At 46.5% G+C, this 27,648-nt stretch overlaps 3 protein-coding genes across 7 annotated transcripts in view; 2 read left to right on the forward strand and 1 right to left on the reverse strand.

Moving 5' to 3' along the window:
* TRADD (TNFRSF1A associated via death domain) overlaps positions 1-8,383 on the forward strand; it is a 15,589-nt gene extending 7,206 nt beyond the window's left edge. For all 4 annotated transcript variants that reach the window (XM_053270699.1, XM_053270701.1, XM_053270702.1 and 1 more), the window contains 3 exons: positions 809-1,089; positions 1,453-1,660; positions 4,867-8,383. In XM_053270699.1, the coding sequence (XP_053126674.1) occupies positions 809-1,089; positions 1,453-1,660; positions 4,867-5,171 (794 nt within the window). In that variant the 3' untranslated portion in view covers positions 5,172-8,383. The remainder of the gene's footprint in view (positions 1-808; positions 1,090-1,452; positions 1,661-4,866) is intronic.
* B3GNT9 (UDP-GlcNAc:betaGal beta-1,3-N-acetylglucosaminyltransferase 9) lies at positions 7,723-17,381 on the forward strand. The gene is given in 2 exon segments (XM_053271330.1): positions 7,723-7,784; positions 13,890-17,381. Coding segments are annotated over 2 exon segments (1,407 nt in total). The 3' UTR covers positions 15,235-17,381.
* A 5,161-nt stretch (positions 17,382-22,542) lies between these two features.
* Positions 22,543-27,648, reverse strand: part of PHAF1 (phagosome assembly factor 1) — a 61,873-nt gene continuing 56,767 nt past the window's right edge. For both annotated transcript variants that reach the window (XM_053271319.1, XM_053271320.1), the window contains exons 16-17: positions 27,385-27,457; positions 22,543-24,915 (exon numbers count right to left, since the gene is read on the reverse strand). In XM_053271319.1, coding sequence (XP_053127294.1) covers positions 24,826-24,915; positions 27,385-27,457 — 163 coding nt within the window. In that variant the 3' untranslated portion in view covers positions 22,543-24,825. The remainder of the gene's footprint in view (positions 24,916-27,384; positions 27,458-27,648) is intronic.

The following is a 27,648-nucleotide window of genomic DNA, read 5'->3' on the forward strand; positions in this document are numbered from 1 at the left end:
TATCCAGGTTCACTTTTAAAATGAACAAAGATACACTCATTCACACAAACACATGTACAAGTGTACAGACATCTGTACACTCATACAGCATAATGTCTGAATCGGACTTGCGCATTGAATATAATGTGCAAACATGGCTGAAGTGTATTGCTGTATTTGGTTCAGCATAATATATGAGAGAGCTGGTCTTACGGTAGCAAGCCGGAATTGTCCCCTTTGCTCAGCAGGGTCTGCCCTGGTTTGTATTTGAATGGGAGACTATATGTGTGAGCACTGTAAGTTATTCCCCTTGGGGGATGGGTCATAGCTCAGTGTTAGAGCATCTGCCTGCTTGTATGCAGAAGGTTCTAAGTTCCCTCCCTGTCATCACCAAGATAGGGCTGAGAGAGGAGAGCTGGTCTTGTGGTAGAAAGCATGACTTGTCCCCTTAGTTAAGCAGGGTCCAGCCTAGTTGCATATGAATGGGAGACTAGAAGTGTGAGCACTGTGAGATGTTTCCCCTCAGGGGATGGAGCCACTCTGGGAAGAGCAGAAGGTTCCAAGCTCCCTCCCTGGCAGCATCTCCAAGATAGGGCCAAGAGAGATTCCTGCCTGCAACCTTGGAGATAGCACTGCCAATCTGTGTAGGCAGAACTGAGCCAGATGGACCAAGGGTCTGATTCTACTGAGTTAGCTTTGTTAGCTTCCTATGCCCCTATGTAATAACTGTACCTACATACACTATGCACTCATGCAAGTGACGAATGCAATGTGTGGATGGGGCTCTGGCCTCCATCACCCCTCTCTTCCCCTCCTCCTTTTCCTCCAGATTCCACAGGGAGCCTCAGTGGGGTGGACATGCTCAAAGTGCACTGTAGTGACCCTCACTTGATCATCCAGCTCAAATTCTGCCAGCAAGAGAATTGCCGGAAGTTCCTGCAAAGCTACCGCGAAGGAGCCCTTCAGGACTCCCTCCAGAAGCATCTCAAAGTCTCCCTGTCCATGTCCAGCTTGGTCCCGATCCAGATGGAGCTGAAAACGGACGCTGAGAAGTTGGATGCCATGATTCAGGAGGAGGAGGAGTGCCTCAAATGCATCTACCGTGAAAAGGTGACAGCAAACCTTTGGTGTGGGTGGATTGCAGGAGTTGTGGGTCCTAGAGAGAGTGCATTAAGATTCAGTACCCAGACAATCCAACTTCTGAAGGCTAAATTATTAGCTCATCTATGCAAGCCCTGCAAATCTTATTCTCAGACGCCTGATTGGTTTGGAGCACCTCTTAAACGAATTTCAACGAACACAAAATCTTTGAGTCACGGAACTCCTGGACACAGTCCTACTGATGGGCAACCCTGGTTTTCCCTGGTTGAAATGCTGGCGCTAATTCTGGGGCCGGCAGGGGGCAGGGGCGGGTTATAACTCTAGTAGACTCCCTTGGAAATAATGATGTTGCTCTGCTTCTTGGTATTCCAGCCTAACCGTTTGAGGGATGAAGAGATTACAGCACTAGAAGAATCTCTCCAGAGCCTGAAGTGCTGTCAAGAAATCAGCACTGGCGACAGACATCTTCCTTTAAATTCGTTACCTCCATCTTACAGTTCTCTGCAAACACCAAGTTCTCAGCAAATGCCAAGTTCTCTGCCACCAGGAGATGCCTTCCTTTTCCAGGGACAACAATTTGGTGAGTGTTTAGAAGAGGAGACTGCAAGAACCCTATTGTGAAAGAGGGCTGGTTATAAATATGTAGTGGCTGATGCCCTGTGGGAGGAGAGCTGGTCTTGTGGTAGCAAGCATGAATTGTCCCCTTTCCTAATCAGGGTCTGCTCTGGTTTGCATATGAATGGGAGACTACATGTGAGCCCTGTAAGGTATTCCCTTAGGTAGGGATGTGCACAATCCTGTTTGGAGGCCCTTTTACAGGCCTCGCAACAGGATTCTGAGGTTCGAACAGCCGGCGGTTCGGATGGTTCCAAGGCGGGGGGACACCTTTAAGGATGGGGGAGGGTGCACTTACCCCAACCCCCTGCCGCCCCGTTCTCTCCTTGGCCTGGAAGTGACCAGAAGTACCCAATGCACGTCGCACACACGCCGACATGCACACATGCGTGCGGTACTTCTGGTCCCTTCCAGACCAAGGAGAGAATGGGGCGGCAGGGAGGTATGCTGCTGCCCCAGTTTTTAAGAGTGTGCCGGTGGAGGAAACGTGTGTGTGTGGGGGGGGGGGGTAAGTGCAACCTCCCCCACCCATCTTCGAACTGGCCTCTGTTCTGTGCACATCCCTACCCTTAGGGAATGGGGCTGCTCTGGGAAGAGCATCTGCATGCTTGCTTGTATAAAGTCCCAAGTTCCCTCCCTGGCAGCATCTCCAAGATAGGGCTGAGAGAGGGTTCCTGCCTGCAACCTTGGAGAAGCTGCTGCCAGTCTGGGTCGACAATCCTGAGCCAGGTGGGCCAGTGGTCTGACGCGACAGCTTCCTATGCCCTGATTAATGGAGTGCTTCTGTCACAAACAGCGAAGCAGTCCACACAATCAAAACCTGGGTAATACAAGTGGCCTACCCAGCATGGTCCCGATTTTCAATTGTGTGTGAGCGAACAACTAGGTAGGAGGCAGGGAGTATGATCGTATATGAAGCAGGGGCTGGGAGGGACAGCTTTTCCTCCGACCTTGTTAAAATGCTGTCTCAGCCAGCTCCTCTCTCTTCACCACCACCCCAGCTGTCTGCTTGCACACGATCGGAAATCGGGAGTGTGCATACTGCTGGATTTGGGCACATGCTAATTAAGCTACAGCTCTGGACTTCCCATTATGAGGGGCCCTCAAGTTTTAAAAAAGAGAGACTAATTTTCAAGCTGTGAATAATGTATTTTCATTTAAAAGTCTTTGTAACTAGACTTCCTGCAAAATAACTGTTTTTGTGTATTAGCTTTTCATTGCATCTTTGCCAAGTAAATATAAAGCTTTATTTGTATTTCATTGTCCTTTTCGTTAGTGTGTTTGTATATATATGTGTGTATGTATGTATATGTGTATACATGTGCGTGTATTTATTTATTTTATTTATTTATTTATTTGGTAATGCTATGGGGCCTTTAACAATCGAGCCCTGCACACACAGCTCTCAAAGCTGAGTAGCATGCTTGTCCTACCCAGTTTCCAATCATGTGAACTGCCCTTAAAAGTGGTGTTAGCACAAAAAGATCACATGGTTGCATTTTTAAAATGGGAATTTGCAGAATTTTTCACTCTTGTGCAATAGTTCCACTTACGGAGCAGGCTGCACCACTGTGGTCTTTTCATAAGCATGCACAACACTTGTGTGGCATGCAAGCCCCAGACATGGTGCAAGTCGTAAGTAGAAACAGCTTCACGTTAGCACAATGTCCTTTTGCAAGCATGTAGTTAGGATCTGAGTTAGTGGCTTGAGAAGGTACATTTGTCTGTGTGGGGGTGCCCTGAAAGCATGATTGCATCAAGCAGATACTTCTGGCCAAGGGACATATCATAGTTTTATGGGTGCAAGTTTTTCAAGAAGATATTTGCATGTAGCAAGGAGTGGCCAGTGTGGATATTATATCTGTAAACACATATTCCAAAACCAGTCTTTGTCACATGTTTATCTGTTTTAGTGCATGTAATGTTAAAAATGTTAGACATTAAGCCCTCACTTCCTCTGCTTTGGCACCTGTTGCACTGTTGGTTTCAGAGAATAGGGGAAAACATGTTAAAAGAAAAAAGATCCAGTGCAGAGAGGAAAAGATATTCATACTTCTCGAGGAAGGTCCTTTCCTTGGCTCATAGCTCCCTGCCCTGCAGAAGTCTTCCCCTTCCAAGCAATTTCTGTTTTGCAAAAAGCTTAACAGAAATGTAAATTCTTGTTGTTCATACCCCCCACACACACTTTTTTGAACTTATGCCTCCCAGCCCTAATCAAGGTTTCTAAGGCTAACTAAGGTTAACTTCCAAAAAAGTTAGATCAGTCAGTCTTTTGACCAATATCAAAACATCTAAAACAAATGTAAAATTTAAACATAGCCATATTAATAACATATCTATACACTGGATTTAACCATTAGCAAGCAGAGTGCATCAAACTTATATCACAGAACAACAGAATTTCGCAACTGTGTGTGTGATAGACGGATTTGCATCTGTTAACAAATATCTGACATAGAATTTGTCCGATTGTCCTGGCAGATTATGTAAAACAGGGTCAGTTAACCTTTGCCTAAGACCTATATAAAAGACACACTGCAGGAGCACACGTGCAACTGACTCCATCTCCTCAGAGTTACAGGGGCAATATCTCTGCTCAGTAGGAATTCTGCTATATCTGCCAAAATGACAAATCAAAAACGAAATGAAAGTTTGTGGCAATCCTAGTTTCCTTCCTCTACGTGGAAAGAGAAGCTGGTGCAGACACACACACTGCCAGGTTTCCCCAGCAGAAGCTTAGCCAGCCATTCTCTGTGGTTGCCACCAATCCCTTCTCTTCTCCCTCAGATCCTTTTCTCCAAGGGCTCAAGAGACAAGCGGGTCTTCTGTCCTTTGGACTGGGAGATGGAGCCCTCTCCGACTGCTCAGAAAGAGGCCTGCTGTTCCTTACCTTCTGCTGTTCCTTACCTTCTCAAAAATGGCAGTGGAAATGAGACCTCTGGGGAGGAGATCGGTGTCATGTTGGGTGTCCTGCTTGCCAGGGCTCTGGGAGCACTTGCCGCTGGTGAGCTGGCAAGTGGATTTGTAGATGCCCACACACTACCTGAGAGTTGATGTCATGATCACATCATGGGGAGAGAAAAGGAAGATCCGTCTTTGTAAATAATGCATGCACAAGTTGTTCCAACGAGTTACGGTTTGTTAGTTAGTTTGTTGGGTTACCTTTTCCAGCCAACAGAACAATCGCACCAGGTGACCATCAGAAATTTGCCAAACTGGTCTCCAAGAAATGGAAGCAGGTGGGCCGCTCTCTGCAGGTGAGCTGCCGGGCACTTCGGGATCCTGTCATCGACAACCTGGCCATTGAGTACGAACGGGAGGGCCTTTACGAGCAGGCCTACCAGTTGCTGCGCAAGTTCATCGACTCGGAGGGCAAGAGAGCCACCATTCAGAGGCTGGTTGTTGCCTTGGAAGAAAATGGCCTCATCAGCTTAGCCGAGGAACTTCTGGGGGTCCACCAAAGCGACCAGTTGTAGGAAGGGATCCTTGCTTGAGACTGTGGAATTGTGTGGTCATTACACTGAATACTCCTATGCTTTTTGACTGCACTTTAGTGACTTGATAGGAGACCAGTTATGGTTCCTTGATGCTGGGGAGTGCCAGGAAGGAACTCACTGCAATAAGAGACTCATCCTAAAGGCAGTCTACCTACATCAGGACAGAAGCACAGCATTCTCATCCTCCCTCATTGACTGTAGCATCCACTGGTGGCGTGTGCTTGGGAGAATCAAGCCACCCACAAAGTAACCACAGACATGGAATTGTCATGCTGCTCAGAGTCAACTCCGCAATGGAGCACTTTCCAATGGAATTGGTTTAAATCTTTGGCCATTATTTAGTGGTTGGTGATCTAGCAATCTACTTGGTCTAGACTAAGTTGGGTGGCGAGTCAGTCTTACAAAGTAAGCATGAAATTTTCTCATGCTTACATGGCTTTGTAAGCCTTTGGATGGGTTTGCATTTGGATGACTTGACTCCACGTGAGCATTGTCTGCTGTAGATACTCCCCTTAAGGGATGGCACCATAGCTAGACAGTAGAGCATCTGCTCAGAATGCACAAGGTCCCAGGTTCAATCCCTGGTGACATCTGGAGGAGAGCTGGTCTTGTGGAAGCAAGCATGACTTGTCCCCTTAGCTAAGCAGGGTCCGCCCTGGTTGCATATGAATGGGAGACTCGATGTGTGAGCATTGTCAGATGTATTCCCCTCAGGGGATGAAGCCGCTCTGGGAAGAGCAGAAGGTTCCAAGTTCCCTCCCTGGCAGCATCTCCAAGATAGGGCTGAGAGAGACTCCTGCCTGCAACCTTGGAGAAGCCGCTGCTGGTCTGTGAAGACAATACTGAGCTACATAGACCAGTGGTCTGACTCAGTATGTGGCAGCCTCCTATGTTCCTATCTCCACGTTGGGCTGGGAAAGATTCCTTTCTGAAACCTTGGAGGGCCACTGCCAGTCAGTGTAGACAATCTTGCACTAGATGGGCCAACAGGGGTGGTTCCTACAACCAGGGGTGCCCAGATCTGGCCCTCCAGCTTCCACTGGACTGCAGCTCCCATCTTCCCCAGCCGTAATGGCCAAACCTTGGTCTATACTTATTCGCAGCTGGATGAGTGAGCCAACTCTGCTAGAACACGTTGTGCTTAAGGGGCTTGGAGCTGCTCTGTGTGGGGGAGCCTTTCGCTGGTCGTTTGTTCATAGCAGCAAGCTACCACTTGATGCTGCAGTCACGGGGGCCAAAAGTGCCTGGGTGGCAGTGCCGTGAGCAGACGCCACTGACGCCGTGTGCTTCGTATGGAGCTCTTCAGGAGTGATTACGTGGCATTTACTTACAAGTGCAGATTGCCCCTTTTTCCTTGCCTGGAGGAACTCTCTCCCTGCATCCCTCTTCCGCTGTGTTTCCCCACACTTGAGGCTCTCTCGATCCCCGTCTGCAGTCTTAAAATTGGGTCTGCTGCAGTTGTCCTTCCTTTCCCCCAAGAAATGAGGCATGGCAGAATTCTTCTTGGAGAAACGTATTTTACTGTAACAAAGCATAGAATATGTATTCATCGCTGGTGCCTTTTAACAGTTCAAAAAAGAAAGGCGAGCTTCAGCCTAATATCTGATGATTAATGAGCACAAGGGAATTTTTGAGCAAACATACAAAAATTCTCCATCACGTTTTGAAGTTCATCTCTCTGACTTTCTGGCTCATTTTCTGCTCCACTTCAAAGCAGGGGTTCCCAATCTTCGGTCTTCAGATGCTGTCAGACAGTTCCCATCATCCTCAGCCACAGTGGCCTTTGGTCACTGACTGGGGATGATGGGAGTTGTAGTCCAACAGCAGCTGGGTACCCAAGATAGGGAACCTCTGCTTTGATACATTTCTTGGCTTGTTTCTTGCACCAGATCTCAGGTTGTGCACCTGGGTGCTACAGAGAGAAATCTTACTGTTTGCTTCAGTTCTCATGATAACTAAGGTGGTGTGGAAACAACTTGCTGTTCTTTTCGCCCTCCTTCAAAATCAGCTGCTTTCAGTGACTGTAGGATTTTGGAGTGGCATCTTGGTTTGCAGCAGCTTGCCCAGCTGGCTGTGTAATGGCCCATGGTCACAGAGTGCTGTATGGGTGTTTAGGGTTAACTACATATCTGTGCCTTCCTTTCTCCAAGGAATTCAGAGCTTGTCCTTGCTGCCCTTACAACCTTCTGTCTATACACCATCTTTTTCCCATCTCAATGCAAAGCACAGAAGGGTCTCAGGCGGCCTGCTGGCCCTGACCCAATCCAATTCCTCTTCAGTCCCAATCCATTCACATTCAAGTGAACGTGGATTAGTAGGATTGTGCCCGCTAGGATCATTCCACAGCAACCGTGCATCCCACAATTGTATGTCACAGAGCCAAAACATGCAGTGGATTTGGTGCCATAGCTGGTCCGTTTTCCAAACTGTGTCGCGAGCCCTAGGGAGGAGAGTGGGTCTTGCCCCCTTTGCTAAGCAGGGTCCGCCTTGATTCGCATTTGCAGTGAAGACTGTATGTGAACGCTGTAAGATGGAGCTGTATCTCAGGCAAAGAGCAGGACGTCCTGGTTCCCTCCCCGGCAGCATCTCCAGGTAACGCCTTGTTTAAGTGCGGTTGCTACATCAAGTACAGACTGGGCCTAGTTGCAATAAGGAAATTAGCAGGGTGCAGGGTCAACGACTTTACAAGCCATGTTTTCCACATCTACCTGTGCAATGTTTATGTTGTTCATATTCTTTGAAGTACCAAAAGAATGTAAATTGCAATATTTTACTACACTATCTTCTAAGAGGCAGTGACTGACATGCAGTACGACCGTCTGTGCTCTTTGCAAGGTGCTGTTGGCAGTTGCACAAGAGTGCCACTTCACTGAATGCAAGAACTGCACCAACACAGTGTGATTGACAGACAATATTTCAGTTGTGCAATAGGGTCAATTACATAACTGTGCTTGTCCAAGAGACCCCTAATGCAACTGCACAAACATTACATTGAAACAGGCATGTAATGTTGCACAGTATGTCAACCTGTGATTTTTAAAAAATAATTTGTATCCTCAAATTTTGCTTTATTCTAACCTGCACCGGCAGTCTTGGAGATTTTTGCGCTTATTCCGAAATCATAACAGACTGTTCTTCTTCTTTTAAACACACAAGATATGCCTTAAGTCCAATAAACTTGTTGATCAGTGTTTAAAATGAATGCATGGGTATTCTTTAGAATGTATGCCACTCTTCAGCAACAAAAGTTCACAACACTGTTTACACAATGAAAGGAGTGAGAAGATGATTACTGTTCAAAAAAGCAATGCAAGGGAAATACAGGCAGACCTTGTTATATGCAGGGGTTAGGATCCATGCCTACAACCACAAATCATGAAAGGGTGAATAATGAAGCATTATGTCAATGGGGATTTGGGGGTTAGGTTCCAGAGTCTCAGAACATGGCCTGAAAAATCCCTATAACACCGTGTGGGGGGGGGGAGATAGTGCTCCACAGTGTGCCTTGGCCACCTCAGATATTATGCGCTCTAGCTGTCCCCCCCCAGCCCCTCCAGGAATGCATAAAGTGTGATATAGTGCAGTAATGTAAAACCAAAGAATCCTCACCCTGCTCTTATTTATTTAGTACATTTGTATACTGCCCTATATGAAAAGGGCCCTGGGTGGTTCACACTATAAAAACTATTAAAACATTAATATAATTAAATTAATTTAAAATACATTAAAGACTCTAAAAACCAAAACTGTAAAACTATAAGCTGTTGTCACCCAGCACTCAGCAGCATGAAGCTCAGGGCTAGATCCTTCACCCCGCAAAGTTCCCATCCAGCACTTTAGCGGCATCACAGCCAGGTCAAGTTCAGAACCTGAACAATCCTCTCACAACCCACAGAGCACGGCCATATCTGGGGATTGGAGGCTTGCGATCAAAACCGTAGATATGTGAGACACGTGACTGCGAAGGGCAAGGTCAGGGCATTATTTTTGAACTGCAGATATGTGAGTCTGCAAATATTTGGCACCATGCAATACAAAGCGGCTTAAAACTCATTTTAAAATTAGTTAAAAATCAGGTCAAACCTGAATTTAAGAGGCCTGGGTGAACAAAAAGGTCTTTACCTGGTGTCTAAAAGAACAAAGTGACAAAGCCAAGAGAACCTCACTGGGAAGGCTATTCCATAAACGGGGTGCAACCACCATTAAGGCCTCACCTTGTTCGGCAGGGGCACCCAGAGGAGGGCCTCTGAAGAAGATCTTTAGGTTTGCAAGTTAAGATAAGTTAAGTTACTATTACTGCTGCACTGGTGCAGTTAGTTGGGAAGTTCTGTTAGGCTGCTTTATTTTATTTTATCAAATTAGAATATTTAACCCCCCTCCCAGTACACTACTGCTCGGGCCAGCTCATGATATTAATAAAATAGTTACAATATAAAGTAAACAATTAATAAAATTAAACAAGTTAAAAGATCAAGCTAAAACCACATTTATAAATTACAAATTTTGTTTCAAATTAAAGATTTAGCAAAAAAGTAACTGAAAAATTAAAAGAACCTACCAGACATTATCAGCAGATAAAATATTAACAAGTCTCTCTATAAAGACTGTTTTCTTACAAACACTGAGGGAAGGAGCATGGTGAAGCCCTTCCGGGAAGGTGTTCCAAATCCGAGGGGCCACAACCGAAAAGGACTTGTCCCTAGTCCCCACCAACCAGATCTCCGTTAGTGGCAGGCCAGGAGCTGGGCCTGAGGTGCTGAGCAGAGGGTCCTGGCAGGCCCCTACGGGGGAATGCCATGTCAGGCTTTCAAGGTCTCTTCCTGCCCTGCCACAGCCTTGCTCTGTCTGTCAGCCACAGGCTTTTCAAAGAGGTGCGCTCAGCAGAGAATTCTTCCAGTTCTGATGGCAATGCTAATATGTTCTGTGGGAGCTGCCTTATTGGAGCCACATTTTATAGCACGCCTAATTTCCTCTTTTACAAGGAGCTAGATTTATTGCTCTTTTATTTAATGGCTCGATGCTCCAGCCAGATTTTGCTATGTTGCATGTATTCACAAAGGGAAGGAACTTGGAACCTTCTGCTCTTCCCGGAGCGGCTCCATCCCCTGAGGGGAATATCTTGCAGTGCTCACACATCAAGTCTCTCATTCAAATGCATCCAGGGCAGACCCTGCTTAGCTAAGGGGACAAGTCACGCTTGCTACCCCAAGACCAGCTTTCCTCTTGATCTGGATCAAGAATGCTCCCTTGCTCTCCCAAGTCACTTGGAAAGAAACATCTGCTCTGGTCATGTGACCAGTTTTCCTAGGCCAGCTGAGCTCCTTTCCTGGACACAGTCCTGTGTGGGGGTTTTTTGTTTTGTTTTTGTTAAATGTTTTAATCAGGCAGCTAGAAGCACACTCACACACACAGAGTTTGGAAAGGGAAAATGGGGGGAAAGAAAGAACGTAGCCACATTTGCTTGCAATCCGATGCATGGAAAAGGAGTTCCCTGTGAAAAGAAGGAAAAGCAGCTTTGCTTCACTCGGCAAAGATTTCCTGGTGTATATGTTCAGAGGCCAAGGCGTGCCAGAACTAACTAGATCCAGATGTGCCTACTTGGCAATCTGTCGTCGACACGTTACCGAAGGGATGCAGCATTGACGTGATCGCATTGGATGTAAGTAATATCGAGCCCGTTTGATTGGGGAGCATGCTATACTTAGATATTTGCGACTGGATTATCTGGCTTTACCTTACACTCCCTTCTCCTCACCGGGCCTGTGCTTTCGGCTGCTTGCGCTGCCACGAACAGACAGCAAATCCGGCCCCTTTGCAAACTCGCTCATGCCGTCTTTCTTCTGCTTCGCTCTTTTTCTTTGAAAGCGTCACTCATTTCCCTGTGGCACAGCCATGCTTCCTTTCAACAGGGCTAGATGTGGCCGTTTATTTTCAGAAGAGCGCTGGATTCCAAGAAGGCAATCTCTCTCACACACCTCTAGGTGCAAAATTTGGGACAACTTCTCCCACTTGGACATAGGAAGGCAGCATTCTGGGCTGGACAGCAATCCAACTCTTAGGAGCATTTCCATCCCTTATTCGTAGTTCCCTTATTAGTAGTTATTCGTGTAGTTCCATCCCTTATTAGGCGTTGCAGAGAAGACAGGGCCTGTTTTAAGACTCTTGAGATGCCTGGGGACACAATGTTAGTTAGAGCCCCCTTTCTTCTCTCTGGCTAACATGCCACACACCATGTTATGCATCTGGTGGGATGCAATATTTGCACAGTTGCACAAAAATGCTGTTCTGCAAACAAACATGGCACACATGGAGGTGTGCAATAGTGTGGTCGTTGTGCAGCCATTGCACAAATCCAACAAATAGAGTAGTGCAATAGCGGGGCTGTTATATCATCACAAAACTCCATTTGCACAGTGTCTGTGATTGTACAATAGCACACTTGAGCAACAACACGGACATTCCATTCCACCCCATGCATACTGTTGCGCAGTATATCAGCCACTGCATCCTGTGTCAATATAATAACCATAAATACTGAAATAATCCTTGATCCTGGGATTACATAGGAACATAGCAAGCTGCCTTATACAGAGTCAGATCCTTGGCCCATCTAACCCAGGATTGTCAGCACAGACTGGCAGCAGATCTCCAAAGTTACAGGGAAGAGTCTCTCTCAGTCCTATCTTAGAGATGCTGCCAGGGAAGGAACCTGGGGCCTTCTGCTTGAAAGCAGGCAGGTGTGCTTCCTAGAGTGGTCCCATCCCGTAAAGGATGGGGCCAATGTTAGCATCTTGCAGGACTCACACATGTAGTCTCCCATTCACATGCAAACCAGGGTGGACCCTGTTTAGCAAAGGGGACCATTCGTGCTTGCTTGAATGGTCCCCATTCAAGACCAAAACTCTGCCCAAGGCCCCTCCAGTTCAGCAGCCTGATTCCCACAGTGGTCCACCAGATGCCTCTGGGAATCCCACAAGCCGGAGGTAAAGGCAGCCCCGCCACAACTCCCAGCTCTTCTTGATATGCAAAGTCACAGCAGAACAAAACATTTAGATCCTTTTCTGGGGAGTGTGGGAGGAGGTTGTTGCCTCATTTAATTCTCTTGGTTTTTGGCATTACCTGATGCAAGCAGGCAAAGCAAACTGGCCGGCTTTGCTTCTTTTTTATCACCCAGGGAACCACCTCTGATCTGCCATTTGCCATTTTGCTCCAGGGGTGTGTGTGTGTGTGTGTAGTGGGGTGTTCACCGGGGTGCACCCGGAGACCAGGGCCAGCAGAATCAAACTCTCTCCCTCTGCGGTATAATTCTGTAACACAAATACAATCATCACTTTTTAACTTGAGAAAAACATTTATCGTCTTCTCCCATTGTTTATTGTTGAAGGGCAAAAATCTAAAAATAAAAATATACAACAGTATTAAAACACATGGAAAATAAACCAAGAGTCATCATACCACAGCAAGCTGAGTGCCAGCTTGTAAAGAGCACTGACTTTGAACCAGTTACTGCAGTTTGCAAATTTGGGCCCCCAGATGTTGTTGGACTACAACTCCCATCATCCTCCCCAAAGGCCATTGTGGCTGAGGGTAATGGGAGTTGTAGTCCAATGACATCTGGGGACCCAACTTTGAAAACCCCTGGATTACTTTAAAAAAGGTTGCAAAAGAGTTTGAGTACTCTAAAGTACTCTTTAATTGCTAAATATAACTTGGAAACAGCACGGATTTTCCTTTGTAACGCAAAACACACACAGGAACATAGGAAGCTGCCACATACTGAGTCAGACGATTGGTCCATGACATGTATTGTATTGTCTACTACACCAGTGTCAGACCACTGGCTTCAGTATTGTCTTCACAGACTGGCAGTGGCTTCTCCAAGGTTGCAGGCAGGAGTTTCTTTCAGCCCTATCTTGGAGATGCCTCCAGGGAGGGAACTTGGAACCTTCTGCCTGCAAGCAGGCAGGTGCTCTTGCCAGAGCAACCCCGTTCCTTGAGGGGAATGTCCTACACAGTACAATTTTGGTACTGTGATCTGCCTTGAATAGCTTGCTAGAAAGGCAGGGTACAAAGATTTTAACTAATATATAAAACAAGGAAGCTTGTTGCAATCACCCAGGCTCAGCAATATACTCATATTTGCAGCATAGAAGAAAAACTAGTGTTCTTAACATTTGCGATATAAAGTGAGTGTATCTTTGCCACCAGAGAGCCCCTCAAATTTATTTCACTTTCATTGAACTGGTAAAACAAGAGATGATTAAAAGAGACACCTTATTGGCTTCTGATAAACTTGCATTAATTAGAAACTTGGATATGGTTTGAGTTTTATGTTAGCTTTCTTTGTCCTCTTCTTATATAATTGTAATTCCTGTTCATGGCTGCACCTTGCGTCCCTCCTATAGCTGATTTGTCCCATAATGCACTAGAAAGGATGGGGCCACAGCTCAGTGGAAGAGAATCTGCTTTGCATGCAGAAGGTCCCAGGTAAGGTTCATTCCCTGGCAGCATCTCCAGGTAGGGCTGGGAAAGACTCCTGCCTGGAACCTTGGAGAGTCGCTGCCAGCCTGTGTAGACAATACTGAGCTCGACTTGGTCCAGTTTGGTTATCAGACAATTTCCTAAGTCCCTATCCATTTCTCGATTGTGCAAATGATGCTACACACTCTCTTTAATCTACAGTTCTGTTATCTGCAGATGGAGACAGCCAGCAGACCACTTTCCTAACGAAACACTGGATGCTTCTTAGAAACTGGTGGAAACAATGAGAGTTCAACTCAGAGGTGATGCCATTTGCACACTCATCTTAGTGGTTGCCCTTTGCATGGTGTTCTACTCCCAGCTGGGCCACACTTCCCTCAGAGGAGAAAAAGTGCAAGACCCAAGGAAATCATCACCAGCGGGAAACCACCACAAGGTCTTCCATTTCCCCCTGTCCCTCCAGAAACAGTCGAATGTGTGGCCGTTCAAGGGACCGAATGTGCAGGTGACAGCCACAAAACCCAAACGTATTTCTGCTGCAGAAGATGCCCAAGTAGCAGTGCAAGAGGACCAACCCCCCACTTTGCTACCTGTGACCCCTTCTGTTTTTGACTTTAAGCATTACCTTAGAAATAAAGACAACCGGAAGTTTGACCTTCTCATTAACCAGCCCAAGAAGTGCAAGAGAACTCCAGGTGGTCCCTTCTTGCTCATTGCCATCAAGTCCTTGGTGGAGGACTTTGACCGTCGGGAGATTGTGCGGAAAACATGGGGCAGGGAGGGGTCAGTAAATGGAGCACAGATACAAAGAGTTTTCCTGCTAGGAACCCCAAAGAACAAGACAGCCCAGCCAGTGTGGGAGACTCTTGTTCAACAGGAGAGCCAGATGTATCGAGATATCTTGTTGTGGGACTTCCTGGATACCTTCTTCAACTTGACCTTGAAAGAGATCCATTTCCTCAGCTGGGCGGATCAATTTTGCTCCAATACCAAGTTCATATTCAAAGGCGATGCCGACGTTTTCGTCAACGTGGAGAACATTGTCAACTTCCTTGAGAAACACGATCCCTCCGAGGACCTCTTTGTCGGAGACATAATCTACAACGCACGCCCAATCCGTGTCCGCAAGAGCAAGTACTACATCCCAGAAACCATGTATGGGCTAGGCATGTATCCTGCCTATGCTGGGGGTGGTGGATTCTTATTATCGAGCAATACCATGAAGAAGCTTTCCCAGGCCTGCAGAGAGGTGGAGCTCTTCCCCATTGATGATGTCTTCTTAGGCATGTGCCTGCAAAGGATCAACCTCAAGCCAGTTTTGCACGAAGGGTTCAAGACGTTTGGGATAACCAAGCCCTCGGCTGCCCCTCACTTGCAGACCTTTGACCCCTGTTTTTACAAAGACCTCATGGTGGTCCACAGCCTCAAGGTTGCTGAGATCTGGCTGATGTGGAACTTGCTCCACAACCCACGGCTGTCTTGCACCCAAAAGAAGCAAGTTAAGAAAGCTTTCCGGTGGAAAACAAATGCTAAAAGGAAGACACAGGCTGATAATACCTAAGAGCTGGGTCACACAAGCACAGTAATTCTAATGTAATGGCTGCAGCAGTGTTCTTCGTTGTAGGGCCTGGTGGGGGCAGTGACACCCCCCCATTAACTCGAAGTGTGGCCCCCTGACTAATTGTTGATTGGACCTGGTGAAGCTTCGGCCAAAGCAGAATATTTTTCACAGTCCCTCTGGCATCAGGTGGAGGTGACCTTTCCCACTATGCAGTGCTACGCTTTGCCCAACTCCAAGATCGTCCTTCAAGGGCAACACATCCCTCTGGAGCCCCTCTGCCATCTTGGCAGGTTTGCACAGAATGCTGGGAAGGGTAGCCATCCCCAGCTCCTTCCCCACAGAGCTCTTCGGAGAGGGCTCTTCCTCTCTTCAAGGGATCTCCCAACACTGAGGAAAGCACAGTCCCGTGTGGACAGCGGCCCCGTGGGAAATGGATCTCACAACTGAAGGTTTGTTCTGTTGTGATCCCCACTTAAAAGATAGTGCAGCTCACTGGACTAGTAATAATAATAACAACACTGATGGATTTTATTTGTCAACCACCCCATAACAAATTGTTCTCTGGGCGGCTCATAACACAGCATTAAAACATCAAGTACATAAGAACAGCCCTGCTGGATCGGGCCCAAGGAGGCCCATCTAGTCCAGCATCCTGTTTCACACAGTGGCCCACCAGATGCCACTGGGAGCTACAGGCAGGAGTTGAAAGGGACATGCCCTCTCTCCGGCTGTTACTCCCCTGCAACTGGTAAAAACACATCACACATATGTAAGCAAAAACACATCACACATGAAATCACAACACACAGAAACACAAACAAAATACAATACAAAACAATTTTAAAACTTAAATTTTAAAGTCATTTTTTAAAATCCAATTTAAAAATCAACATGTGAGAGGTCTGAGTGAACAAAAAGGGTCTTTACCTGGCGTCTGAGAGAATGAAGTGCTGAAGTCAGGTGAACCTGACTGGGGAGGCCTCAATCCGCATCCAGTGATTTGCATGTGTGAAGGAGCTAACAGAGCCCTAATATCACAGATAAACCTTTCACATTACCCAATAATGTCACATCAAACACAGACATTTTCAAGCTTCTCTATGGCCTCACATGCCAAAGCAACCCTAAGCATTGCCCTAAGTGGGGGGAATATGCCAGTGGGATCAGGAAGGATTTGTCCTGGAGAAACAGGAGAATTCAGCTAGAAATGAGATGCCATGAACTAGAACTGCCCTGAATAGCTGCCCTCCCAGGAACGTAGCTAGTGGGGAGAGGGGGCTTGTGTTCACCACTCTCCCTGGCAGCCCCTCAGAATGAGGGAGATAATGGAGAACATAGAGAGGGGTGGAACTGCTTCCAAAGGCAACCAGAGCTCCCTGCACAGGAATAGCCGTCTGGCAGGCTGTTCAAAGGTCCCAAGACAGAAACTCATACATGGAAAATGTATTGGACTTGGCCCAAAGGTTCTCAGCAGACTGGGCCCAAACGCCATCACTATGCATATTAGCCCATGATCAGTTGGCCCACCAGCGTTATAAGGAGCCGGCGTGGTGTAGTGGTTAGAGTGCTGGACTAGGACCGGGGAGACCCGAGTTCGAATCCCCATTCAGCCCTGATACTTGCTGGGTGACTCTGGGCCAGTCACTTCTCTCCCAGCCTCACCTACTTCGCAGGGTTGTTGTGAAAGAGAAACTGCAGTATGTAGTACCCCGCTCTGGGCTCCTTGGAGGAAGAGCGGGATATAAATGTAAAGAATAATAAATAAATAAAATAAAAATAAAATAAAAATAAGTAAATAATAAATAATGCCACATAGCACATGGGCCCAGATAAAGCTTATTGGTCAGACTGTGACAGCGTATCCAGAAGAAGATCTCCTATGCAGGCTGATTCTGATGGAAACGCCTATAGAATATGACCACTCATTTGTACAACGCTGCTTGGTACGTTCACACACTCCTACATCTGTTATACAGCACTGTGGTTCGGCTTTCAATGTTGTGATTTCAATAGTATATGCAAAGCGGGCAGATCTGACTTTTTTCATGTGTACATGTGGCTCTGTTTGCTAAATGGTCCGCCCGGCCTGAATGTCCACATTCCACTTGAACACAAAATATGGGAAGAGAATAAAATGAACGTCTGAAACATCACCACCATTTTTACAATAGCAGTTTGGTGTTTGGGCGCCGACATTTCCAGTTTCCAGCCATCCCGGAATGGCGGCTTCGCACGCTGGGGACTGCAGGAAGGGGTACACATTTTCCCCATTGGCAGGTGGGATGACAGGGCGCTGGGTTTGACAGCAGCTGGACTAGGGTTACCAAGACCAGGGAAGCACTTGCCTGCATGCCCATCACGGTAGCTTTCTTGCATGGAGCATCCTCCCTCACGGCCTCTAGTCTGCCCCTCTCATGAGAGAGCAGTTGGTGGAGTTATGGGCTGCTGGTGCATGCTCTAACCAGCAGGGTACCATCTTGTGTGATCATCATCCTACTTCAAGAGCAGCACCTGGTACAGAAACAGTACTAGCCTGTAGAGTTTGCATTAGTGCCCAGCAGACAGTTCTTCTCATGAGCGGGAGTTAGGGAGCAGACATCCCACCCAACCCCCAGGAAGGGGCTGGGCTCCCTTCCCCATTGGGTGAAAAATAGAATTTGGCTGCTCTGGAAGCCCTTCTGGGGTCTGCCTTTCAGACCCCTCCAATTGCACCCCCACAAGAAACAGTTGGCATGGATGGTGCAGGCAGTGGGCTGTGGAGCAGGTCCTTCCAGCCATTCAAAATTCCCAGGCCAGGGCCAGCATTGTGGGGTGTATAGATCAGTAGGTGTGGAGATTCCTGGTAGTGGAGAGCCCTGGTTTCAAGCATCCCGGGACGGCAGCTTTGCATGTTGGGCGCAGTGTTCCCTCAAACAGGGATTCCCAGATGTCGTTGACTACAACTCTCATAATCCCCAAGCAAAAGCCATTGCAGCTGAGGATTCTGGGAGTTGTAGTCAACATCATCTGGGAATCTCTCATAGAGAGAACACTGGTTGGGGGCCTCGGGTAGGGGCACACATCTCCACATTGGCGGGTGGGTTGGCAGGGTGCTGGGTTTGACTGCAGTCTCCAAGACCGGGAAAGCACTCCCCCTCATGCCCATGCCTGCAAATTTCTTGCACGGAGCATCTTCCTTCACTTCCCTTAGTCCAGAGTGGTCCATGGGGTAATGGGCTAGCAGTTTAGCCTACAACATGAACACCATCCAACTTCCAATTAGCGCCCAACAGATGGTTCTTCTCATGAATATGACTTAGGGAGCAAACCTCCCCACCCCACCAGGAAGGGGCTGGGCCCTCCTTCCCCACCCTTACTTGGTGAAAAATAGAACTTGGCTGCTCCAAAATCCCTTCTGGGGGCCTCCCTGCCAGACCCCGCCAGGACAGCGCCAGCAAGGGAAGATGGCATTTCAAGCAGGGGCGGATTAAGCCTTTTGCCGCCCAGAGGCAGCCAAGGATTTTCTGCCCCCACCGCAGCGAGGAGGGTCGGAGTGGTGAGGAAGCCCCCTTGGGGCTGGGGCAGTTGCGGTAAGTGCCGGGGGACGAGAAGCAAGTCCCCCCCTTATATTCAAATGCCCCTGCATGGCATTGTGGTGCCCCTGCATCAGGTTGTGGTGGTGCGGGGGCGGGGGGGATGAAGTTCCTCTGTTTTACCTTAAGGAAGGCAGCTATGGAGGCATGGGAGCGAGGGAGAGCTCCTTCCAGCTCCCCTCCTCCCTCTCAAATGAGTTTACACCCGGAAGCCGCCCGTCCAAAAATCCTTCCAAAAAAGGGACATCGTATCCCACATGTGTGCCCCCCACGGCCTGCCACTCTCACGAAAGAGCAGTCCTGACCTGAAAAGGCCGGGCAAGGCACCATATGCACGAGATGGAGGCCCCACAAGCATCACACAAGGAGTCTGGTCACCCGCCTGGAGGGTTCTTCTCATGAGGATGACTTTGGGAGCAAGAAGGGGCTGGAGCCCCCTTCCCACCCGTTCGGTGTGAAGAATAGAACTTGGCTGCTGCAGCTGCCCTGCTTGGGTCTGTCTTTCAACTTCCCCCTCCTGGCGACGTGATGGGATGTCCTGCTGGTGCTTCCACTCGGGGTGCTCGTCCCTGGACACCCGGACCTGTTGGCCCCAGGCGGCTGAGCACCCTGACAGGCTTGTAGCCGGCCAGTCCATAGCTATGCGGCTGACAGGAGAGACAGGGCTGGTTTTCTGAGCAGCTGCCAGTCAGAAGTGCCGAAAGCCTGGAGCAGACGCACTCTATGACTGGAGTTCGGAACCGGGCACTTAACTGCGTCTATTTATTTATTTTTACATTTCTATCACCCAGACTTTTAATTAGACATGGTTTTTATTGTGTTTTAATAGTTTTAACGTTTAATGGTTGAAATGTGTTAATCATTTTATTGGTTGTTTTTATTGTCTTGTAAACCGCTGAGAACTTGCGTTTTGGGCAGTATAAAAATAATCAATATCATACTCTTCCTCCAAGGAGCCCAGAGCGATGTACATAGTTAAGTTTCTCCTCACAACAACCCTGTGAAGTAGGTTAGGCTGAGAGAGGAGTGACTGGCCCAGAGTCACCCAGCAAGTTTCATGACTGAATGGGGATTTGAACTCGGGTCTCCCACGTCCTAGTCCAGCACTCTAACCACTACACCACGCTGGCTCCAGGATGGGTCTGGCTCCGGGCGTAATGCTTCGGCAGCATAACCGCAGATATTGGTGGCGAAAATCTCAGGTTCAAATTGGAGTTTGTCAAGAGCAGATTGTAGTTAACTTTTGAGGCTTAAATGCGGTTTTCCGCGTTTGGGTGTACTGCAGTTACAAACACTGTTAGCTTTAATTGCAGTTAAACTGTATGTCTGAACCAGGACGTATATTGAAGAAAAAGCAAGTATTTGGTTGTTGTGCGGAGAGGAAGACTGCAAGAGGTCTCAAATCAGATTGCATAGTTTGATTATTTCAGTGCAGACAGAAATCTGTTCCCAATTAGAGGGGGAATGTTTACTGGCAGAAGAATATTGAATTATGCTGATGGTAAGAGCATTGCAGGGGAACAAAGGATTTGACTTTTAAGAGGTCTTCCTTTAGGCACAGAATCAGCCCAACTGAAGTGGTGCTGGTGGTGGTACTGGTGGGGAACCAGCTGTGGAACTCAGGGAAGCTTACAAGAGCTTGCTAAATGAGAAGCAGGTTCTGCAAAGTCACCCTCTTCTGCTTTTCAGGGGACACACGGTTATTCCTTAGGAGCCTCTGCATCTCTGTCCAACTCACTGCTCTATTGAGCAATTTCTATAAGACCCACTCAACTGTTATATGTACTGGACCGGGGAGAGACCCGAGTTCAAATCCCCACTCAGCCAGTAACTTCTCTCTCAGCCTAACCGACTTCACAGGGATGTTGTGAGGAGAAACTCAAGTATATAGTACACTGCTCTATAAAATGTTTAAAAATATAAATAAATAAATAAATCCTTTCATTAGAGAAAAAGCCTGGTTGACTTGTGCCGCTAATGCTGCTATAAACAGAAGATCTATAACATGACCACAGTCAGTGCTCATTGTAAACACACACCGTTTATTGACGTTTTATTCTCAAATATGTCCCAGAGCAGGCTTGTAAACGGTGTTGGGAATCTTGCACATTACCACAGTCCATCTCTTTGTCCCTCACTCTACTGAAATGGCACAGCTGAGGATCCAGGCCCCCACCTCCCAAGAGCCAAGGATTGCATTGGATTGTTTTTTTAAAAAGAAATATTATATTTGATTTCTGGAAGAAGTTACTTTTGTCCATAAGCATATGATGGGGGGTGGGAGAGAACTGATAAATTAGGTCATGGTAATTACCTTAGCACTTACACTGCTGTATTTTTTTTTAATGTATATTGTACTGCAACTTAATGGATTGATGCCACCTTAAGAATTATGGAATTATGTGGATATAAAATTTAGCAATAGTTACAGCACTGGGAGTATCATAGGGAGGAGAGCTGGTCTTGTGGTAGTGATCCTGAATTGGCCCCTTTGCTAAGCAGGGTCTTCCTTCGATTGCATTTGGATGGGTGACTACATGTGAGTGTTGTCCGCTGCAAGATATTCCCCTCAAGGGATGCAGCCATAGCTCAGTGGAAGAGCACCTGCATGCTTGCATTCAAAAGGTCCCAGGTTCAATCCCTGGCAGCATCTCCAGGTAGGGGTGAGAAAGAGTCCTGCCTGAAGTCACAAGTGAGCTGCTGCCAGTCAGTGTAGACAATACTGAACTAGATGGACCAAGGGCCTGACTCGGTCGGTAGAAGGCATCTGTCGGCAACTTCCTATGTTCCCAGTCCACTAGGTTAGGAACCCCTGCTTTAGAGTACAGGTGAAACTCGGAAAATTAGAATATCGTGCAAAAGTCCATTAATTTCAGTAATGCAAATTAAAAGGTGAAACTGATATATGAGACAGACGCATTACATGCAAAGCGAGATAAGTCAAGCCTTAATTTGTTATAATTGTGATGATCATGGCGTACAGCTCATGAAAACCCCAAATCCACAATCCCAGAAAATTAGAATATTACATGGAACCAAGAAGACAAGGATTGAAGAATAGAACAATATCGGACCTCTGAAAAGTATACAGTGTACTGTGCTTGATTGGCCAGCAAACTCGCCTGACCTGACCCCATAGAGAATCTATGGGGCGTTGCCAAGAGAAGGATGAGAGACATGAGACCAAACAATGCAGAATTGCTGAAGGCCGCTAATGAAGCATCCTGGTCTTCCAGAATACCTCATCAGTGCCACAGGCTGACAGCATCCATGCCACGCCGCATTGAGGCAGTAATTGCTGCAAAAGGGGCCCAAACCAAGTACTGATTACATTTGCATGCTTATACTTTTCAGAGGTCCGATATTGTTCTATTTACAATCCTTGTCTTCTTGGTTCCATGGGATTGTGGATTTGGGGTTTTCATGAGCTGTACGCCATGATCATCACAATTATAACAAATTAAGGCTTGACTTATCTCGCTTTGCATGTAATGCGTCTGTCTCATATATCAGTTTCACCTTTTAATTTGCATTACTGAAATTAATGGACTTTTGCACGATATTCTAATTTTCCGAGTTTCACCTGTATGGGGCGGTATGGTAGAGCATCTGTTTTGCATGCAGAAGGTCCTAGGCACAGTCCCTGGCAGCATCTTCAGGCAGAGCTGGGAGAGACTCCTGCTCAGCCGCCAAAACCACCTGCGGGGGAATAAAGCAAACCACCGAAGACTCTCAATTAATTGCAAAATACACACACCCAGCAACTGTATTTAAACAAACACAGTAACCGAGTCATTTTATTTGTCCTTTCATGCTAGTTATATATTTCATACAATTTACAGAAGGGCTATGGGTGGGGGGGACACAGAAGTCATGTTACAAAGGAAAGAGAATTGGGGGGTTTTCTCAGCAAGCAATGATAATAGGAAAAACAACACATTATGAAGAAGAGAAGTAATATCTACAAATAATAAAGGTAAGCCACATACAACCTTTTTTCCCTTTATCCATTCATTTCTCAGTGGGGCTTCATTTATTTCTTTTTAAGTAAAACAGTGTAGAATGTCACAGTATACAGGAAGACTAACTGGCAAAAGGAGAACACACACACACACGCGCGCATATATCCCTGCTACTGGTCCAGGATTTAAAACTTTAGTTAACACTCTAGAATTCCCTATCCCTCATTCGTTGATAAACTATACAGGATTAAACTGTACATGGAGTTAAAATTACAAAAATGGTTTCATATTTACAAAATCTGTACACACATCTGTAAAACTCACAAAAATTGTCTAATATATATCACAAGTTGCTACACCAAAATATTAAAAATGGGATAAAACTATACATTTCACTCTCTCTTTTGTTTTGCCTCCATCGTTTTAAAAAGGATTCATATTTCAATGACTGATAGATTACCTGCTTCCCCCACAATGAGGCTGGTAAGGGAGCTGCTGTACCCTCGCTCCTCTCCCACGTGGGATAACAACAGGTAAGCAGCATCTCTTTAAGTGGAAGCAGCTGCTATCTCAACTGCTTGGAGTGGAGGGACACAGCGTACCAGTTAACTATATATGTACAGAAATGTGGAAACTAGATTAAAGATCTCTTTGGCTAACATTTTGGCATTAAATTTAAAAAGAGAGAGATCGATCAGAAGTTATGTGCGGGGCGGGGAGGGAAGGGAAGCCAGGCAATTCTCCCCCACCCCAGTGTGCTATGTGTGAAACAATACCAGGCACCGTCCACCAGGAGCATATTCCACGGAAGCCCCATTTGGGAAACTTCCTTGCATTAAGGCTGCTCAACTTCTATTTATCTCAGTGAGACTTCAGTGGGAGAAGTTCCGAGTGGTTACACCTAGATTTCCAACTATCTTTCTCTACAGGGTTTGGAAGAGAAATTAAGAAATACTAAGCTGGATGCATTTCACAGAGTTACAAGATACAACAACTGCATTTACTCTTAGAGGACTGATTTTTTTTTTCTTCCTGACTTAAGTACAAAAGAAAATAAATGTTATCAAAATCCTTAAGAAAACAGAACTCATAGGAATAATGTACTTGACTTTTTTTCTCCTTCTGGAAACTGTATACAAACACACAAATTAGTTAACCAGGCATGGCAGAAAATAAGCTGCTTGAGAATGTCAAGTAAATATTAGTGCAGAAAAAGGTGGGATTATTTCAACCCACTGTATAAATAAGCTTTATGTGTGTTGAACAATTAAATAAACCATCGCACCCCCATTCACACCCAGTTACACAGATGCTCCTCAATGAAGATTAAAATGTCTTCTCAAGTAATTAAAGTGTATGTAGTGCAAAAATGTTACAACCAAGTCTTATGCCGTTTTGCGCTGTTTTCAATGTTAGACAAACATGTGGTGTCTGAAATCATGGACATGTATATACATACTTGTCACATATGGTACGAGGTTCTAAGCCACAGAAATACCCATGTACTTTATTTTTATACACATGCGCGCACCACACACGCGCTCTGTGCGTGTATACACACACACACACACCCCACTTTGTCATCTTTTAAAAAACACGACCACTGTATCAATACAATTAACACAAACACAGACAAAAAAAAATTATATATCCATCTATGACCTGCTTCCAGATGCTCCACGGCTCAGAGAGTTTGTGCTTAGACGTTGTGCAGACCTTTGTGTGTCCTCTCTTCTTCAGCTCAGCCTTCTTCCAGCTCCAAAAAGCCAGACCAATAAGTCTAAATCCACACTGAAAAGGTCTAGGGCAACCAGCGAGGAGAAAGACCAACAGCGACGGGCACTTAACAGCTCACCTCCACCACAAACTCCATGCTCTGTGATGGACAGTCAAGAGGTTTCTCCAGCCTGCCCCATGTGCAGGTGGCAAGAGAGTTTTTGAACACGCCCCCCTCCCCCCCAAAGTTATCCATCTTATCGTGCTTTTCCATATTATAAGTGGCAGCGAATCAAGGCACACTGTACTAATTTTGTAGCATTTCGATTAGCGGATATCGCTCACTGGGGAAGATCAGAAGTTCTCAGCTGGCTGCTGGGTCTTGCGGGGCCATACAGAGTAACCGATGCTATGTGATTATTCTGCATCACCTGCAAGAAAGATACAAGGGATGTATTTCATTGGGCAGATTTATAGTCCACTTTTTGACCACTGTTCTGCGAACAGGTTGCAATTAAGAAAAGCAAAATATTAGTGAAACTACAGGAGGAACAGTGAAATGTTTCAACAAAACACAAAATGAAAACTAGCAAGCCAGCAGGAACAAATTAGGCATAGAAGGTTTGCTTAAAGAGAATCCTCTTGACAGCTCATTTAAAAGGGGTCCGTTGCACAAGGCTTGGCAAATGCTTCTAAAGTTTGGGGGCTACCACCAAAAGAGAGAACGTGGTAGTGGCCTTTGGCGTCACAGATCGTGGGACTGCTAAGGGGTTGTTGTCCCCAGACCTCAATGAGAAGGATGGAACATGAGGAGGATCTCAGTAAATCAGGTATCCTAGGTCTAGATCATAAAGGGGTTTCAAAGGCAAGCATTAGTCAATATTAACCTGAACAGAAAAGTCAGACCTCCCTGCAAAAGCAGCCTAGAATAAGTTAATTGGGGCCTTTGGCTACTGTGGCTGGAGATGACGGGGAGCTCTAATCCAACACCACCTGGGGACCCAAGTTTGAGAACATATCCATATGTTTTTCCTAATGGGGCAAACAGCAGTTTTGGAGGAGGGAGAAAGGAGATTTTCAATAGAAACACGAAGGAGTTGAACGGGTTAAATCCCCCTTCCCCAGCATCACGATTTCAAGCTCCGTTGTGGAGCTCCAACAGCTGCTTTTGTGTTTTTAACAGAACTCGAGAGAGAGAGAGAAGACCCAATCATGAATCCCCATTATCTCACTTAGCCTAGGAAGATAAGAAGCTGCTTTTTACTGAGTCAGACCCTTGGTCCATCTCCAGGGTTTCAAGAAGGAGTCTCTCCCAGCCCTCCCTGGAGATGCTACTAGGGGCTGAACCTGGAGCTTTCTGCATGCCAGGCAGATGCTCTGCCACTGACCCACGGCCCCATCCTGTGAGTTGTGCATGCACGGAATTAAAACAGACAGCCTAAAATATTGAATGTTGAAGCCTTAAACTGTTCCTGTTGATGAAGTCATTCTGTATCCACCCCTGTGAGTATCTAAGATGAGGTAAGTGTCCAGCAGAGATTAAATTTTTTGTGTTACAAAATCAGGAACTTTATGCAGCTATCACAGACCGAGTCAGACCCTTGGTCCATCTAGCTCAGTATTGTCTACACAGACTGGCAGTGACTCTCAAAGGTTGCAGGCAGGAGTTTCTCTCCACCCTATCTTGGAGATGCTGCCAGGCAGCGAATTTGGAACCTTCTGCATGGAAAGCAGATGTTCTAGGGAATGTACTAAAATGAATGACAGAGAATAACCCCCCAAAAAGCCCTGGTTCCTTTCAAAGGGCCACAGGAATGCATAGAATTTCTGAAATGCAATGGCCATTTGGAAATTCAATGCAGTCCATGGCCATTTGGAAGGAGGAACATAGGAAGCTATCTTCTATGACACAGGAGAGCTGCTCTTGTGGTAGCAAGCATGACTTGTCCCCTTAGCTAAGCAGGGTCCACTCTGGATGCATGTGAATGGGAAACTTGATGTGTGAGCCCTGTAAGATATTCCCCTCAGGGGATGAAGCCGCTCTGGGAAGAGCAGAAGGTTTCAAGTTCCCTCCGTGGCAGCATCTCCAAGATAGGGCTGGGAGAGATTCCTGCCTGCAACCTTGGAGAAGCTGCTGCCAGTCTGTGTAGATAATACTGAGCTAGATGGACCAAGGGTCTGACTCAGTATATGGCAGCTGCCTATGTTCTACCGAGCCAGGCCCTGGATCCATCTAGCTCACTATTGCTACACTAGCTGGCAGAGATTCTCCAAGGTTTCAGGCAGGTGTCTTTCCCAGCCCTACCTGGAGATGCTCTCAGGGATCAAACCTGGGACCTTTTCCATGCAAAGCAGATGTTCTGCCACTGAGCTACAGACCCAAACCCGCTTGGCCTCAGTGCCTACCAGTGTCCCTTTCTTCATGTGTCTGCGGAATGCATTTCAATCAAACTTTATTATGGTCAAGGCAGAATGAGTTTTGTTCTGGGTGGCAGTATCAAGACTCTGTGTGTGTGTGTGTGTGTGTGTGCGCGCGCGCGCGCGCATTCAGAGTGGGGCCTTCCTGATTCAACCCGAGTGGGATCTAAAATTAACTGAGCGGACATAAAACAAAAACTTGTGAGTGTACTCACATACACATGCCTTAGAGGGAACACTGGTGCCTACTGTGCTTTTTCCTCTGCAGTGTCCATAAATTTAGCTCCAAATTACATGGCCTAAGAAAGGAAATTCCAGGACAAATGTTTCAAGCCAAATATTGTGGAGAAATGCCTGGCAGACATCACAGCCCTTTTCACCTCAAACATCCGGTTTTTGAAAGAACTGCAAACAAAAAAGGGAAAGAAGTCCCCCAAGTTGTCCCCTCAGTTCTTCCTGCTGCACATGCTTATTTTGCTCACCTCAAAGATCATCCGCTGCAGTCCAAAGCAAAATGTTGATCCGAATGGGTTTGTGTTGTTTGGGGAGGACGACCTGAAGAACACAGAGCAAGTCCAAATACCAAATGACACCAGGATGTGTGATATTTGAAATTTGTGCAATAGATATTGGACAAACACAAGCATGAACAGAAGTGACAGTTTTCTGGATTCCAGATGAATATTTCACCACACAGATTCAATACAGGCGACATGAATGCTGGCTCTCTAATATTTACTTGACAT

Source organism: Hemicordylus capensis, chromosome 9 (genome assembly GCF_027244095.1).
Source record: "Hemicordylus capensis ecotype Gifberg chromosome 9, rHemCap1.1.pri, whole genome shotgun sequence".
Lineage (NCBI taxonomy): Eukaryota > Metazoa > Chordata > Lepidosauria > Squamata > Cordylidae > Hemicordylus > Hemicordylus capensis.